At 43.4% G+C, this 16,020-nt stretch overlaps 1 protein-coding gene across 1 annotated transcript in view; it reads left to right on the plus strand.

Moving 5' to 3' along the window:
- The first annotated feature begins 396 nt into the window (after window positions 1-396).
- cacna1sb (calcium channel, voltage-dependent, L type, alpha 1S subunit, b) overlaps window positions 397-16,020 on the plus strand; it is a 42,037-nt gene continuing 26,413 nt past the window's right edge. The window contains exons 1-7 of the mRNA XM_079520818.1: window positions 397-825; window positions 4,043-4,148; window positions 9,731-9,870; window positions 12,221-12,354; window positions 12,883-13,035; window positions 15,335-15,540; window positions 15,899-16,002. Coding sequence (XP_079376944.1) covers window positions 659-825; window positions 4,043-4,148; window positions 9,731-9,870; window positions 12,221-12,354; window positions 12,883-13,035; window positions 15,335-15,540; window positions 15,899-16,002 — 1,010 coding nt within the window. The 5' untranslated portion in view covers window positions 397-658. The remainder of the gene's footprint in view (window positions 826-4,042; window positions 4,149-9,730; window positions 9,871-12,220; window positions 12,355-12,882; window positions 13,036-15,334; window positions 15,541-15,898; window positions 16,003-16,020) is intronic.

A 16,020-nucleotide genomic window follows, 5' to 3' on the forward strand; every position in this document is an offset into this window, starting at 1 on the left:
GCAGGAACTTTACCCCTGTGACACCGGAGTGCATGAGTTTAGAATTCTGTGGCCGGCATCCCAAGAGCTCCCTTTATCATTCCTTGATCTTAATTTTCTTGCCTGTCATTGTCATCATTTTCTTGCTTGTCACCCATGTGTGCTGCAGGGAAAAGGCTGATTTCTCTTTTGAAAGCGTGTTTGTGTCTATGTATTGACACAACACCCCCCACCCCCATTTTACCCCTTCCCTGTGCTCTTGCCAGCCACTGCTGCCCCCCCCCCCACCCCGGCTAACCTCTCTCCCCCACCTCCTAACCCCACCCTCTCTGCCATCCCCAAGCATGGTCTACAGTCTATATTTAAACTACCAACTGCTTCCCCTCTGACTCGGGGCGCCTATCACTTTTCCCTGGCTGCTGTACATTTGTGTCAGCCCTCAGTCGGGAGGAGAGACCTGTGGCTCTCTCTGTAAGTCAGCCGGGGGGTGAAAGAAGACCAGCTATAGGGGAGACACGGAAGTGGAGGAGGACGGAGCACCTTGACTTGTGGACCAAAAGGATTTGGAACCCAGGGGCCTTCACGGCACGGAGTTGTATCAGTATCTCATTTGTTGGAATATTTTTTTCTAGTGGACGTGTTTCTCCCAGGATAGGGGTTTTCCTAAGGCGGCATCAAGATGGCAGACGCCAAGCCGATGAACGAGGAGGAGTTGAAGAAGAAGCAGAGAGAGAAGCTGAAAAAGCTCCAGGCCACAGGGGGAAACCCTCGACCTGCCAGAACCCTCTTCATGTTTGGGCTGAAAAACCCTATCCGCAAGGCCTCCATCAAGATTTGCGAGTGGAAGTATCCTTGTCTTATTACACACACACACACACACACACACACACACACACACACACACACACACTTAACTGTAAACTAGGACATTTTCAGTCCTGTTGAAGTCCTTGATTTTTATTTGTTTTTCTCATTTTCTTTTTTAATATATTTTGTTTGGCTTTTGCCTTCATTGATAGGGTACAGTATTTTTTGGACAGGAAAGGGGGAGAGAGATGGGGGGGGGCGGGGGGGGAGACATGCAGCAAAGGCCGACGGGCTTGGGACTGGAACCCGTGACACGCCGGCTAGGTGGCCAGACCGCTAAGCCACAGAGGCTATATCTTGCGCCACCCCTTAACCCATATCCCTAAACCAATTTGCCATTTTTTACTATTTAAAAAAACCTTTTAAAATAGTTCAAATAGCTGATCTACAAGCTCACAGCGTGTAGATGTAATCGGCTAGTTGAACTATTTTAAAATGATTTTCAAAATAGTAAAAAATGGCAAATAAGTTTAGGGATAAGGGTGGTGCAAGATGGAGCCCTAGATCTGTTATCGGTTATCTGTTAAGAGATTAGGTGCACCTTGTAGAGGCAAATACTAGCAGACTTGACTTGGCAGGTTGGCTGGATTCCTCCAGGGCTCTATACTAAGTACAGTATTGTTGAAGTGGTTAAGAGTTATTAAAATCCTTTTATGATGTGCGCTGCTGAGCCTTTTAAAGGCGCAGGGATTTTCAGATCACTGAAAGATGTCACCTGTCTGTCATCAATATTAGCAGAGCTTGTACACAGAAAAGGTGTGAATAATGCCAGGTGGTAGACTGACAGCTGCTTTGTAGACCTGCTGTGATCAGCATGGTCAAGCTCTCCTTCGAAGGTCTGATAAGGGCCTCCCCCAGGTGTTAAGACTTTTGTTATGTGTGAGGCTGCCCCACGTCCACGTAAAGCATAACCCCAGTGTTTTCACTGTGAGCGCTGCTTAACCCCAATCTATTTACAGCTGTCTGACGGAAACTATTAATGAAAGCCCTTTAAGTTAGTGATAAGTAACCTGGCTGGTTGGCATTGTGCTTTTAATGTGGAAAAAAGCTGCTCTGTGAAGCCTGTTGTTTGCCTGTAGTGTGCCTCCTGTTGGGGGGTTTCCATCCTGTTTTTAGTCTGAGGTCCATTCCCACTTTAAGCCATGGTTATAGTTACAGTCTATCTGAAATAGATTAGGATATGGTGTCGTTATTAGTGTGGCATCTATATTCATAAATAATTGTGTAGAATGTGTTGGAATTGCCCGTGTTAATCTGGATACAGTGGTCTTCATAGCTTTTGAAGTCGGAAGATATTTTGATTCATTGAGCTTTAAAACCATGTTTTCAACAGACTATCAACTATATTTTTTTATCAGTTTTACTGGATGTACTATTAATTGTGCATTGTTTAGTAGTACTGTATGACCTTGAATTGTAGTAACGCACCACCAACTCAATATAAAGTTTTATTGTAGTGGTTTAATCACAACGCAGGCATTGAGAGCCAAGGGACGTCCCAGAGATAGAATAAAACAACCTGGAATACTTATAAATGTGATATTCCTTTCTCATAGCAATGCTGTTGACAGCCATTGGGGAACAACATGTCAGAGAGTGGAAATATCCAGTCTATTTTCTTGATAAGTGGAGTGTTTTTAAAAAGCCGTGGTCATATTCTGGGGCTTTGCAGCTGTCCTGTCTCATCACAGACGAGACATGATGCTGAGTTAGCAGGGAAATTCTATTAGGGTGCCCCCTATGGGTGGGAATTGACCTATACATTGGACAGCATTACACACACACACACACACACACACACACACACACACACACACACACACACACACACACACACACACACACACACACATACACATACACATACACATACACATACACATACACACACACACACACACATGCCAAGGCCTGCAATAGGAGATTGGTTGAGTCTATAGATGGAGTTTGAGAGGCCCACAATGTTGTTTGATAACAACACATGGAGCTGTTATGACACTATTATGATTTTAACTTTTTACCTCATGCAGACAATGAAATGAACTCACTCAGATAATGACATCATCATGGATCTAAAAATAACGTGTGCAATTGACACCTGCACATGTTTTTGGGGGGGTTGTGCATGTACACATTTAGACCAAATTTCAATGCACATTGTGCAGATCCCTAACTAATATTCAGAGAGAGGGGGAAAAAACTGCCACAAAGGCACTCCCTCAAGTCCATGCACTCAAGGTGGCTCATGTGCAGAACTAAAAAGAAATGTTTACACTGAGAAACTCCTTCCAGTTCAGTTTTGTATTCACCTTGTGTGATGTTTCGAGCTCTTTAGCCTTTCCTCCGACATACATTTTTGCGTAACATGCCAACATAAAAAAAGACAGTTACTGTAACAGATTTGCACAGGTGAAATGTTACAAAAAGAATAATTAAAATAAATAGCAGATCTATAAGCCGTCAGACAACGTGTTGTGAGCCTGTAGATCTGCCATTTTAGCTATTTTTGTGACACTGTTGTGTGTGACATGATGAAGTATTAATCAGACTAATCAATTTAGTTGATTTTGATTATAAAAAGTCAAGTAGAATTTATCTGCGTCAATTATTAACAACTGACCAATAAAATTGTCAATCTATACGCGATATTTCCAAAACAGTGGGCCGGGACCCATTTGTGGGCCACGATTCAAGTAAAAATAAAAATGTCTATTAGATTCATTTAAAAAAATAAAATAACATGTAAAATCATTTTATACATTTAAGAAATTCCATAAATTAAATACAAACTGCTATTGTCACTAGTTTTGGTCCCCGGGCAAGAGTCTAATATCTCTTTTGGGTCTCGACCTGACAAGTTTAGGAACCACTAGTCTCTTGAGAGAGACTGTTGACTCACGTCAACTAAAGAGGACACTGTTTCCTTTGTTTTGCCAATGGGTTTCCAGATTGGAGAGGAAATCTTGAAAAAACAAGAGGGTGGCTATTGGCGCACACGCCAATAGCCAGAGTGCCAATATCTTATTAGGACAGCAGGTAATCCAATGTTTCGGCGGTTAAGCCTTCATCAGGGAATCCATTTCCAGATTGGAGAACCACTGAATAGAATAATGGCTAAGGAGGAACTAATGTGTAGTTGCAGCAGACCTGTCCTGTGTTACTGTATGTTGTTGTCCTGAACCGCTTCCTCCTCCAGACCCTTTGAGATCATCGTCCTGCTGACCATCTTCGCTAACTGTATTGCTCTGGCTGTGTTCCTGCCCATGCCTGAGGAGGACAGCAACAACACCAACACCAACCTGGTACGCACGCATGCACGCACGCACGCACGCACAGTTTAAAGATGGAGTGAAGTGATTTTTGTACTTTTTCTGTTTTGCATGTGTCTATGGAGTTAACATTACTCTAAGACCCCCAGGTGTGGGGGTCTTCCCAGGTGTGTCTTCCCTGTGTATTTTTGGTTTCTTCCTGAAAGCCTTTGAGTCAAAAGGCCCAATCGAAATAACACCATTTTAGTGTCATCATAATCCTAACACCTCCCCTAACAATTCAATTCAATTCAAAGGGCTTTATTGGCATGAGAAAACATACCCTAACACCTCCCACATTATCATACAACAACAGCTGTGGGCGAGCTGGGCTGTGGTGCTAAGGTGAAAACCAGGCATACCTGTACTTAATGAATTGGTGGTTGTGGCCACATAAAACATAATTTTAACACTTTCTGTACACTTTTTTTGAATGAAATCTTCCTCCTGGTATAATCATAGTACCTGATGATCATGTTTTAGGGGGAGAGAAACACGGCACTCCATCTTTAAGTGTGAATCAGTTGTCTCTATTGGGGCTTCCAGTGTGAATCAGTTGTCTCTATTGGGGCTTCCAGTGTGAATCAGTTGTCTCTATTGGGGCTTCCAGTGTGAATCAGTTGTCTCTATTGGGGCTTCCAGTGTGAATCAGTTGTCTCTATTGGGGCTTCCAGTGTGAATCAGTTGTCTCTGTTGGGGCTTCCAGTGAAACCATTTGGAATTGTGGGTCCCATGACAACACAGCACACTGTATTTTTTATATTTAGGAAGCAACCAAATCTGTGAACCATGACATCCTGGGTCAGGGTGGCCCCATGGAATGTTATCAAATGTAACTTGTGTTCAACCTCCGTGAGGTGGAACAAATGTGATCACTGTGTGTTTTTGTGATACGTTTGTATGACATTGAAAGGATATTGTCAGTGGGAAGTCCCTTTTCTTTTTTGATGTTTTAAAATTGTGAAAATAGCCAATCTACAAGCCCACTATGCGTTGTGTGGGACACATTTATGATGAAAAGGTTTCCGTCAGTTTCCGTCAGATTCTATTATACCCAATGTTAAATATTGAAGTTCTCTATTGTCAGTGGATGGTTCGTACAGTGGATGTGAAGTCAAACTCTGCATATTAACACTATTAGCTACTGCAGTGTTTCAGCTGGTCACTGGTAAATCCCCATAATCTCCACTGACGACATGCTTCCACCCCCGTTTCAGCTCTTGTAGCCTTTATCCCAGAGCCAAATAATGGCCAAGGCTCTGGCATAATGCTCTGGCACAATGCTTTATTAGGTTGCTGAGTGACACCATGCTCTGGCCATCTCAAACATGACCTGCTGAATCGCATCATGTTTCAAAGTCATTTGCAATACGCAGGACCTGACTATCCATGCAAGAATCTAGGTTGAGAACGTATGCAGAAATGCTGGCAGACTAGCAATGGACAATATTTGCTCTTTACTTCATGCTCACGGTATGGGCATAATTGTGAATATTGTCATTAAGAGATGAAATTAAGTAGCTTATGTGTTGTTCAGGACTGTGGTTTAGTTTACCTCTACCCTCTTCCCTCTCTCTAGCTGGTTATGTGTCTCAGAACTGAATGTCTCCAACAGAGTAGTGTAAGGTTAGCCGGGTGGCTCCCTGGATGCTTTTGAAGCGTACCCTGGAGTTGTTATATTTATAACTCATAGGTGTGTGTATTGATGCTGTCCCTGGGAGTTAGAGAGTTTGGCTCAGTAGAGATCAAGACAATGGACATTTGTTTGAGCGACAATTAATACTGTAGGTTTTTCTTTTGTTGTTTTTGTGAATGGGAGTAAACATGTATTGTACTATAAGTGAGCACAAGATGCTTACTGTGAGCATATTTTATTGACAGAGGGAATTTGGTATAAAGCCAGACGGGTATCGTTCCTGCCATGAATGTATGGATAACCGGGATGACTGGAAGCAATGATGGAGGGCCCCTCTGAGGACGACCTAGAGAATATAGTGGTTATTTGCTTTTTGAGTGGTGTAAACCACTCCTACAACTGGCTTTGTTAGTTTACGTGTCTGTCTGTACCAAAAAAAATGAGCATGGTTGCTATGGTCACCCAGTTCACACGGGTGTGATTTCATTACGTCAGACATTACGTCAGACCACAGCTGATCAGTCTATATAAGACCTTACACCACTCAGTTCACACGGGTGTGATTTTTTTTGACAACATTGGTATCTGCAATTATGCATACGACGTGTCCTGGTTTTTAAGCTATGTAAGCAAACACTGTAAAATATTTTACAAATAGTAGACCTAAAAGCTCACATGCGTTTTTGAAAAAACATAGGGCTTACCTTACAGTAAGTGGTTAGATAAAATGCATTAAATGTTCTGAAATGGAAACTTTAGTCAGGTCCAAGTTTTTCTAATTGATTGGAGCATTTTGGCAACTTTGGACAAGATATCGGTCAAAGTCGGTGGCTCTACAAAGTCAGCATTGGCCTTGAACCCAAAGATCTGGCATCGGTCGGGCTCTAATATGTCATTGCAGAGGCTAAAAGGCCACGTACAGTATGCTGCTGCGGTTTTTTTTTTATTGAATATTTTATTAGGCAACATATAAATGCAAACAGCACAATGTACAGTCAGGCATTTTTTTTGTCCGAAAAAGGATTTCACCGAAGAAAGACCTTGCGGCCTTGTTTCCATTCGGGTCCCATCCACTCACACATGACATGAATAATAATTTAACACAGTAACAACAGTTGATATAACAGCAAATCAATTTCCTCTAAACATGAAATATACAGTATGTATAGGTTGGGGCCGAAGTTAATCGGAAGGGGATTATTAGTATAAAGAGGCTGGGGCGATCACCTCCTCTCCCTTTGACCTGCTGATAGGTGAATTTTTAGGCCTGTCTTGAAGGAAGCCAGAGATTTGTTTGTTTTGAGAGATGGGGGGAGGGCATTCCACACCTGGGTAGCAGTGCTTTGAAAAGTGAATTTGCGGTGGATGTTTATACAGTTGGTCTCGAGGAGGGCTACACTGGTTGATAAGAGACACGTGAAGTTTCACTTGGAGGTCTGTGACCCCACTTAGGGGGCCTGACCTTCAGTGCGTGTGCCAACATTTCAGCGGCCATGCACAGTCGGCCACCGCCTGCCCCTCAAATAGCATTTAATACACTCCACCCGTTACTTCACCATAACACACAACGCAATGTCAATTTGGATGATACAACAGAGCCAGTAAGTTGACCTACAGTTGGAGGCCATCGATATTGTCCTTTTCTTTTTGCTGAGGTTTGCGAGATCTGCGCAAAAGGACAGTTAACCCATTTTGGGCGGGAACCCCTTTTGGTGTTTTAAACTATGTTATAATTTAGCTATTGAAAAATAGCAGATCTACAAGCTCATAGTGTGCCACCGAGTGGCGCGCTATGAGCTTGTAGGTCTGCTATTTTTGAGGATTTAGAAGGATTTTTTTTAATTTTGAGGTCAGGCCTAAATGGGTCAAATGATAAGGGACAATATCGGTGGCACCCAACTGTACACTCCACGGCCAAATCTACCATCATATCAAATTTCCTTTGGACCTCATCCTGACCCCATTTCTTTACGAATCCTGCCACGGGCCCCAAACCTACCTCATCCCAAATCCCCCTCTGACTACTCAGTGTGTCATTCCAGAGATGTTAGGGGGTGTAACAAGAGCTGGGGGAGGATCCATTCCTCCACGTCAACCCCTGGCCAATGCAGTCATATAACTAGACAGGACCAAACAGCACCACCCTATGGATGCAGGCAGTTGCCAGAGAGAGTCACTCCACTCCATGTAACCCAGTATTACTCATTAAATATGACCGCTCATAACTTTTTTCCCACTACTGCAGAGCATACCACACATACAGTTATGGGGTCAGCCCTGTGTTCTTTCTGCCCTTTATTCCCTCAGGCAGGAGGGAACAAAGCGTTGAGGGAACGTAGGTATGCTCCGACAATTACCCCTCTGGGATTAATTTAACTTGTTCTTATCTTTTCCTCAGTAAAATGTATGTGTTTAGAGGACAAGTAGTCTAAGTGAGATTGACCAGGAATCTTAAATGAGGAGGAGAGACTGTGTAAAGTGTAAAATGGCCTTCCTGCAGCCAAAATGTTTTATCTTTTTCTTTTATTTTGTATATGATGGATGTCACTTTGAGAAGCAAAACCAAATTCCACAAGGTCTATATCAAACTTCCTGCTTACATGCTTCTCATCTTACCATGTTTGTACCATGTTTGTACTGTTGACATACTGTACATACAGTATGTCAACTGTGAAGGGAGAAGATCTGTTTTCCATAACAAGTACACAGCTCCAGTAAGCAATGGTACTGTGTTTAATGACTTTGGATTGCAACAGTGTTGATTTTGACAGTCTCTTGAATAGTTTTAATTTAGTTAGTCACATTTTAGTCACCAGGAATGTTTTACTAGTCTACTTTTAGTCGACTAAATATCATGATTTAGTCGACTAAATCCACAGTTGATTTAGTCGACTAAAATGTATTTTGGCGGGCCTTGATGCCGTCGTAATGACTGATTTTACACTTGCTGAAAATAGCCGATCTATACACAAGCTCACAACGCGTCACGCTGCAACGCATTGTGAGCTTGTAGATATGCAATTTTCAGCATGCAACCAAGTGTAAAATAAATGACTTATACTGGATCTCTTGTCCACTAGTCCCTTCCTAACATTTAGTCTAGATTTAATTTGTTGACGAAAATGTAATATAGCTTATGCAATTTATATTTCCATGTTGGGGTTTGCGTCAGTTAGGTCGGAAGGTAACATGGGGTGCATGGCCAAAAAGGTTTGGGAACTGCTGCTCTACTGTATACAGATGCACACTCACACAAACTCAAAACTGTGTGTGTTTGTGTGCTCCTTTTTTATTCATAACATTTTTTCATGAATTACAATACACTGCTAAAATACAGATGTATGTAGGTTATACGGGATTAGCTTTTTACTGAGTATTCGACAATCAGTGTCTGCATTTATTTCTGTGAGTCAGGCATTTCTGTTCAAGACCTCTTGGGCCCCGTTTAATCAGCACCAAGATCAGGCTAACAAATGGAATGAGTTTGTTGGTAGGTCGTAGAGGCTTCTTGTCTGCATCAGCCTGAACGCGGGAGTCCATCTCTGTTTCACAATGCACTAGACTAGAGCTTTTGGGAGTTGGATTGCTGAGGTGGAGCACAACCATACCACCATACTTACCAACACGACTTGCCCGCACGGCCCGCACCCAAGCCATGCTACTCATATGCTGAGTTGCCGGTGCCTGGGATTGAACCTATATGACCATGACGTTAAGTGCTCTACCAACTGAGCTACCTCAGTAGCTCAGTTGGTTCATGTGATGCTAGCAGAGCTTTCACAGAAGGCCTATTGCAGTTCTCTTGGAAAACGTCTCAAATGCCAAAGGTTTCTATGATGCTTCATGCTTTATTGTTCACTGTCTTCAGCATTTGGATATATTCCTTGTAAGTTTATGAGTAATATACAAATGATTGTCAACATTTGTTTCTGTCTTTCAGGAGCGTCTCGAGGGCATTTTCATGGTAATCTTCACTGCAGAATGCTTTCTGAAGATAGTGGCGTATGGGCTCATATTACACGAGGGGGCCTATTTACGGAACTGTTGGAACGTATTGGACTTCGTCATCGTCTTCATGGGGTAAGATGAGCTTTGGGCTGCACATCGACAGCCCTCTCCTCTAAACAGTCAAAGGCCATTCGGACAACCCTGGTCACCAGTGTTGCCAGATAGAAAGAAGCAAGAAGTTGCGAGTAAAATAAATCAACCTGGTTTATGAAAACAGGCCCAAAGTATATATTTTTGAAACATTTGAACAACGCCTGTGGACAAATAACATGGTTCTTATTAACATGAAAATGTTTGAGAACCACTGGTTTAAACAATCATCAAAAACATTGGAAGCAAATCCAAATAAGCAACCCGCAACTAACTACCAATATTTACAAGCAACTTTTTCAGAAAAGTTGCTTGTAAGCCACTAGAATTTCGCGGGCCTTCGGCCCGCTCATCCCAGAGTTGCGTTGGCCCGCGTTGCGATACAGAAGTCCACAGATACAGAAGTGCACAGTGACACGCGTTGTATGCAGCTGTTTTGTGTTGCAGCGCGCGTGTAGTGTTGTTATCCATATATGCGCCTCGGTTCGTCCCGTTTGTTCCACGCCAGGTGTCGACGCAGTCGTTGGCGCAAATTTCTTATTATTTTAACTGTGTATTTAATTGCGGCTAGTAGCACACATTTTTTTTTAGGAGCACGATGAAAAGTTATGAAATAATGTGTTTGAGGGCCCTCCTATATACAGCTTTAGTCCCCACACGTCTCAATATTTGCCATTGACAAAGAACAGAGAAATTAGGTCGAAATGCCGCTAAATATGACGTAAATTAAAATGTATTATATATATATGTTTTTTTAATTGAATGTAAATACTTTACTTATAAAAAAACCTGGCAACCCGCACCCCGCGGTCATTTTCCGCTAACCGGAGCGGTGCTCCCTAGCCTGCTGGAGGGGTTCACATCATCCCATGCAGCCTCGAGAGGAAAAAGAAGGCAAATAAATGCAGCCTTGAGGCTACCTCCCAATGTGGTGTTGTGGAGCTTGATCACCTCCTCGTCCTCCTTTTCTCCCCAAATTGGCAATGCCACATTTTTTTTTAGGAGCACGATGAAAAGTTATGAAATAATGTGTTTGAGGGCCCTCCTATATACAGCTTTAGTCCCCACACGTCTCAATATTTGCCATTGACAAAGAACAGAGAAATTTGGTCGAAATGCCGCTAAATATGACGTAAATTAAAATGTATTATATATATATGTTTTTTTAATTGAATGTAAATACTTTACTTATATAAAAACCTGGCAACCCGCACCCCGCGGTCATTTTCCGCTAACCGGAGCGGTGCTCCCTAGCCTGCTGGAGGGGTTCACATCATCCCATGCAGCCTCGAGAGGAAAAAGAAGGCAAATAAATGCAGCCTTGAGGCTACCTACCAATGTGGTGTTGTGGAGCTTGATCACCTCCTCGTCCTCCTTTTCTCCCCAAATTGGCAATGCCAATAAATGCAAAAGTTGCCTAGTGTGAATACTTCCACAGCCTAAGTAGTAAAGGAGAAACTATCAGTGTTCTCCGAAATCGGTCAATGTTTGTCAACTCAGCACGTGTTGACAACGCATATTAGTAAACAGAAGCCGTATGTGTGTCACACCAAAAGTGGTGACCTATAGAATCCTGTACATAGAAGCATCACGCAATCGTCTCCCTCCCTGTGTGGGTCACGTGGTGGGCTCTGAGCAAATGGGAGAGAGAATGTAGTGTTGCCAGGTCCGCGTATTGTAAGCGAGTGGTAGTGTGTGTAAGTAGCGTGTTGAATGGCATTTTTTCGGTGCTTGTTTTCATAGACGTGGCAACAAATTAGGCGGGGGTGTCGGTGCTTGTGGCGTGTTTGTGTTTATTATTGATATTGATATTGATATTGTGTGCGAGTGTGGACGGGAGCCGGCTGTAGTGGCAGTGCGATGACAATTGTTACGCGGCTGGTGTCGAGTGTGGCCGTGCGGCGCGACATGAGGAGATAGGGAACCAACGACGCGGAGGGTAAGGCTGTGTCGTGTTAGTGTGTTGTTGCAGTGTGTGTTGCAGCGTGTTGCAGCGTGTCAGTGACGTAGTAGCTGGTGCCTTTTGTTCGTGTGCGTGCTTTTGGGCACATGTTTTCAATTGTAATATATAGGATAGGATAGGATAGGATAGGATGTAAGCCATGACTGCTTATAATAAGCAGTCATGGCAACACCGCTGGTCACACCTTGACCAAATAACTATATAATTTATTTTCAACTGAAAAGTTGATGTCTTGCCCCTTTCTTTTTTCTCTCTACACCAAATCTCTTCGGCAAAAATAGTTGCTCGGCTAACTTTTCCAAACATTCGCCAATACGCACATACCCCAAATGCGAGTATAGCTTTGTTGTGTTTTTTTTTCTCTCACAGCCTGTTCACCTTTGCCTTGGACACCATCAACATGATGATCGGTGTGCCGTTGGAGAAGGGTGGGGGGTTCGACATGAAGGCCCTGAGAGCTTTCAGAGTCCTGAGACCCCTACGTCTAGTCTCTGGAGTCCCCAGTAAGTATCTGCACCTCAATACAGTACAGTACTGCAGATACTAGTGGAAGTGCTTAAAGGGATACAGTATTTCATTTTCAAACATGTTTGAGGGTAATTTTAACGTCTACTCAGGCTTTTGTGAACATGCACCCCAGTTTGTATGTTGCTTGATTACATGACAATATCATGGAGTTTGAAGTTACAATGGGTTTGTATAGGAAGGGTGCGTGTCTGATCAAATTAATATCACATTTATACAGAATCAAGCAACTTAAAAACTGCCTGGGTGGGTGCTCAACAGCTCACATAAGCCACATGTTAAGAGTACACGTTAAAATGACCCCAAACATGTTTGAAAGTGAAATATCCCCTTAAGTGTGTCTGTGGTTTGTATAAATATTGAACCATGAGTACTGTGTCTGATTGGATCCATTGGAACACAGGTTTATTTTGTCCATTTCTTGAAAAGTATCCGTTTTGGACATGCAAGGTTTCCACTTGCCAGGCAGCGTCGATAAGTAAGTGCGTTCCACTGTTCTCCTCCAGGTCTGCAGGTGGTGATGAACTCCATCCTCAAAGCCATGCTTCCTCTGATACATATTGGTCTACTGGTCTTCCTGCTGGTCACCATCTACGCCATCGTGGGCTTGGAACTCTTCAAGTGCAAGATGCACAAGACCTGCTACTACACTGGCACAGGTACATGAACATGGGCACAGTTAGACACCGTTATGGGCACATGATAATGCAGTGGTTCTCAAAGTGGGGGGAGGTCCTTGAGGGTGTTCCAGGGGGTGCTTACTCCACTTAGTTTGACCACTTTAACCTTAAAATAGTACGTCTACAAGCTCACAATGCGTCATGAGCCTGTAGATGTGCTATACAAAAACAAAATACATTTAAAACACTAATATATTTTTAATAATAATGGATTGCATTTTATAGAGCTTTTCTATTAAAACATTTTAGTAACACAAATCTTGTATGGGGGTCCCTGGGACTGCCCATTAGTCTGACTACGTGGACTGTTCAGACTCACCTCATGGCTTCCGCGTGCGGTTAGGTTAGGGACAGGGTTAGTACCATGGGAATAATGAGGTGCTGTTAGGTTAGGGACAGGGTTAGTACCATGGGAATAATGAGGTGCTGTTAGGTTAGGGACAGGGTTAGTACCATGGGAATAATGAGGTGCTGTTAGGTTAGGGACAGGGTTAGTACCATGGGAATAATGAGGTGCTGTTAGGTTAGGGACAGGGTTAGTACCATGGGAATAATGAGGTGCTGTTAGGTTAGGGACAGGGTTAGTACCATGGGAATAATGAGGTGCGGTTAGGTTAGGGACAGGGTTAGTACCATGGGAATAATGAGGTGCGGTTAGGTTAGGGACAGGGTTAGTACCATGGGAATAATGAGGTGCGGTTAGGTTAGGGACAGGGTTAGTACCATGGGAATAATGAGGTGCTGTTAGGTTAGGGACAGGGTTAGTACCATGGGAATAATGAGGTGCTGTTAGGTTAGGGACAGGGTTAGTACCATGGGAATAATGAGGTGTGGTGCGGTTAGGTTAGGGACAGGGTTAGTACCATGGGAATAATGAGGTGCGGTTAGGTTAGGGACAGGGTTAGTACCATGGGAATAATGAGGTGCTGTTAGGTTAGGGACAGGGTTAGTACCATGGGAATAATGAGGTGCGGTTAGGTTAGGGACAGGGTTAGTACCATGGGAATAATGAGGTGCGGTTAGGTTAGGGACAGGGTTAGTACCATGGGAATAATGAGGTGCGGTTAGGTTAGGGACAGGGTTAGTACCATGGGAATAATGAGGTGTGGTGCGGTTAGGTTAGGGACAGGGTTAGTACCATGGGAACAATGAGGTTCTGTTAGGTTAGGGACAGGGTTAGTACCATGGGAATAATGAGGTGCGGTTAGGTTAGGGACAGGGTTAGTACCATGGGAATAATGAGGTGCTGTTAGGTTAGGGACAGGGTTAGTACCATGGGAATAATGAGGTGCGGTTAGGTTAGGGACAGGGTTAGTACCATGGGAATAATGAGGTGCGGTTAGGTTAGGGACAAGGTTAGTACCATGGGAATAATGAGGTGCGGTTAGGTTGGACAGGGTTAGTACCATGGGAATAATGAGGTGCGGTTAGGTTAGGGACAGGGTTAGTACCATGGGAATAATGAGGTGCTGTTAGGTTAGGGACAGGGTTAGTACCATGGGAATAATGAGGTGCGGTTAGGTTAGGGACAGGGTTAGTACCATGGGAATAATGAGGTGCGGTTAGGTTAGGGACAGGGTTAGTACCATGGGAATAATGAGGTGCGGTTAGGTTAGGGACAGGGTTAGTACCATGGGAATAATGAGGTGCGGTTAGGTTAGGGACAGGGTTAGTACCATGGGAACAATGAGGTTCTGTTAGGTTAGGGACAGGGTTAGTACCATGGGAATAATGAGGTGCGGTTAGGTTAGGGACAGGGTTAGTACCATGGGAATAATGAGGTGCTGTTAGGTTAGGGACAGGGTTAGTACCATGGGAATAATGAGGTGCGGTTAGGTTAGGGACAGGGTTAGTACCATGGGAATAATGAGGTGTGGTGCGGTTAGGTTAGGGACAGGGTTAGTACCATGGGAATAATGAGGTTCTGTTAGGTTAGGGACAGGGTTAGTACCATGGGAATAATGAGGTGCGGTTAGGTTAGGGACAGGGTTAGTACCATGGGAATAATGAGCCATCTGACTAATAATGACGCAGACCTGGCGAAAATATTTTCAGATGGGGGTCTGCGGCCAAATACATATTAATTCTGCGGTACTTTACCACTTTGATAATAATAATAATCAACATCCACCTCTGTTACTATTACCATCATTTCCATCCTCATCATTTTCCCTGTTGTGTTAGTTATCATTGTTGTACAACCAAGCTAAAGAGAATCAAGTTAAAGAATACAGTACCAAGAGACTTACTATATGGCTTATCCATTTCCATCTTCTAGACATCTATGCCACAGCAGAGAATGAGCTGCCGGCCCCCTGTGCCCAGGCTGGAAATGGCCGCCGCTGCCTTATGAACGGCACAGAGTGTAGGGCGGGCTGGGAAGGCCCAAACAACGGCATTACCCACTTTGACAACATTGGCTTTGCCATGCTCACCGTTTTCCAGTGTATCACCATGCAGGGATGGACAGAAGTGCTCTACTGGGTGAGTGACAACTACCCTTCAATTTACAATTACAATTTACAATTTAGGCATTTAGCATTTAGCAGACGCTCTTAATCCAGAGCGATTTACATTAAGCAATAACAAAAGCATGGCATACATCACAAACTTCAAACTTCAAACTTCGCTTCCTCAAATTAGTTTGTGGTAAATAGGAAATCATTATTCCTTTCCACTTGATTTGTGTACTCAATTAAGGCACATACAGTAAATTCTTGCCATTCCTTATTGAACTCAACTGAGGATTTGTAAACTTTTAGATGTGATTGTGGAAAACAAGAGTTTGGAAATCAGTAATATCTGTAACTGAGAGTAGTAGTGACCCACTTTTATCTTTCAGGTGAATGATGCGATAGGGAACGAGTTTCCCTGGCTCTACTTTGGCCCACTTATTCTAGTGGGCTCCTTCTTTGTGCTCAATCTGGTCCTGGGTGTGCTCAGCGGGTAGGAACTCTCTCTCTC

The sequence above is a fragment of the Electrona antarctica genome (genome assembly GCF_951216825.1).
Source record: "Electrona antarctica genome assembly, chromosome: 2".
Taxonomy (NCBI): domain Eukaryota; kingdom Metazoa; phylum Chordata; class Actinopteri; order Myctophiformes; family Myctophidae; genus Electrona; species Electrona antarctica.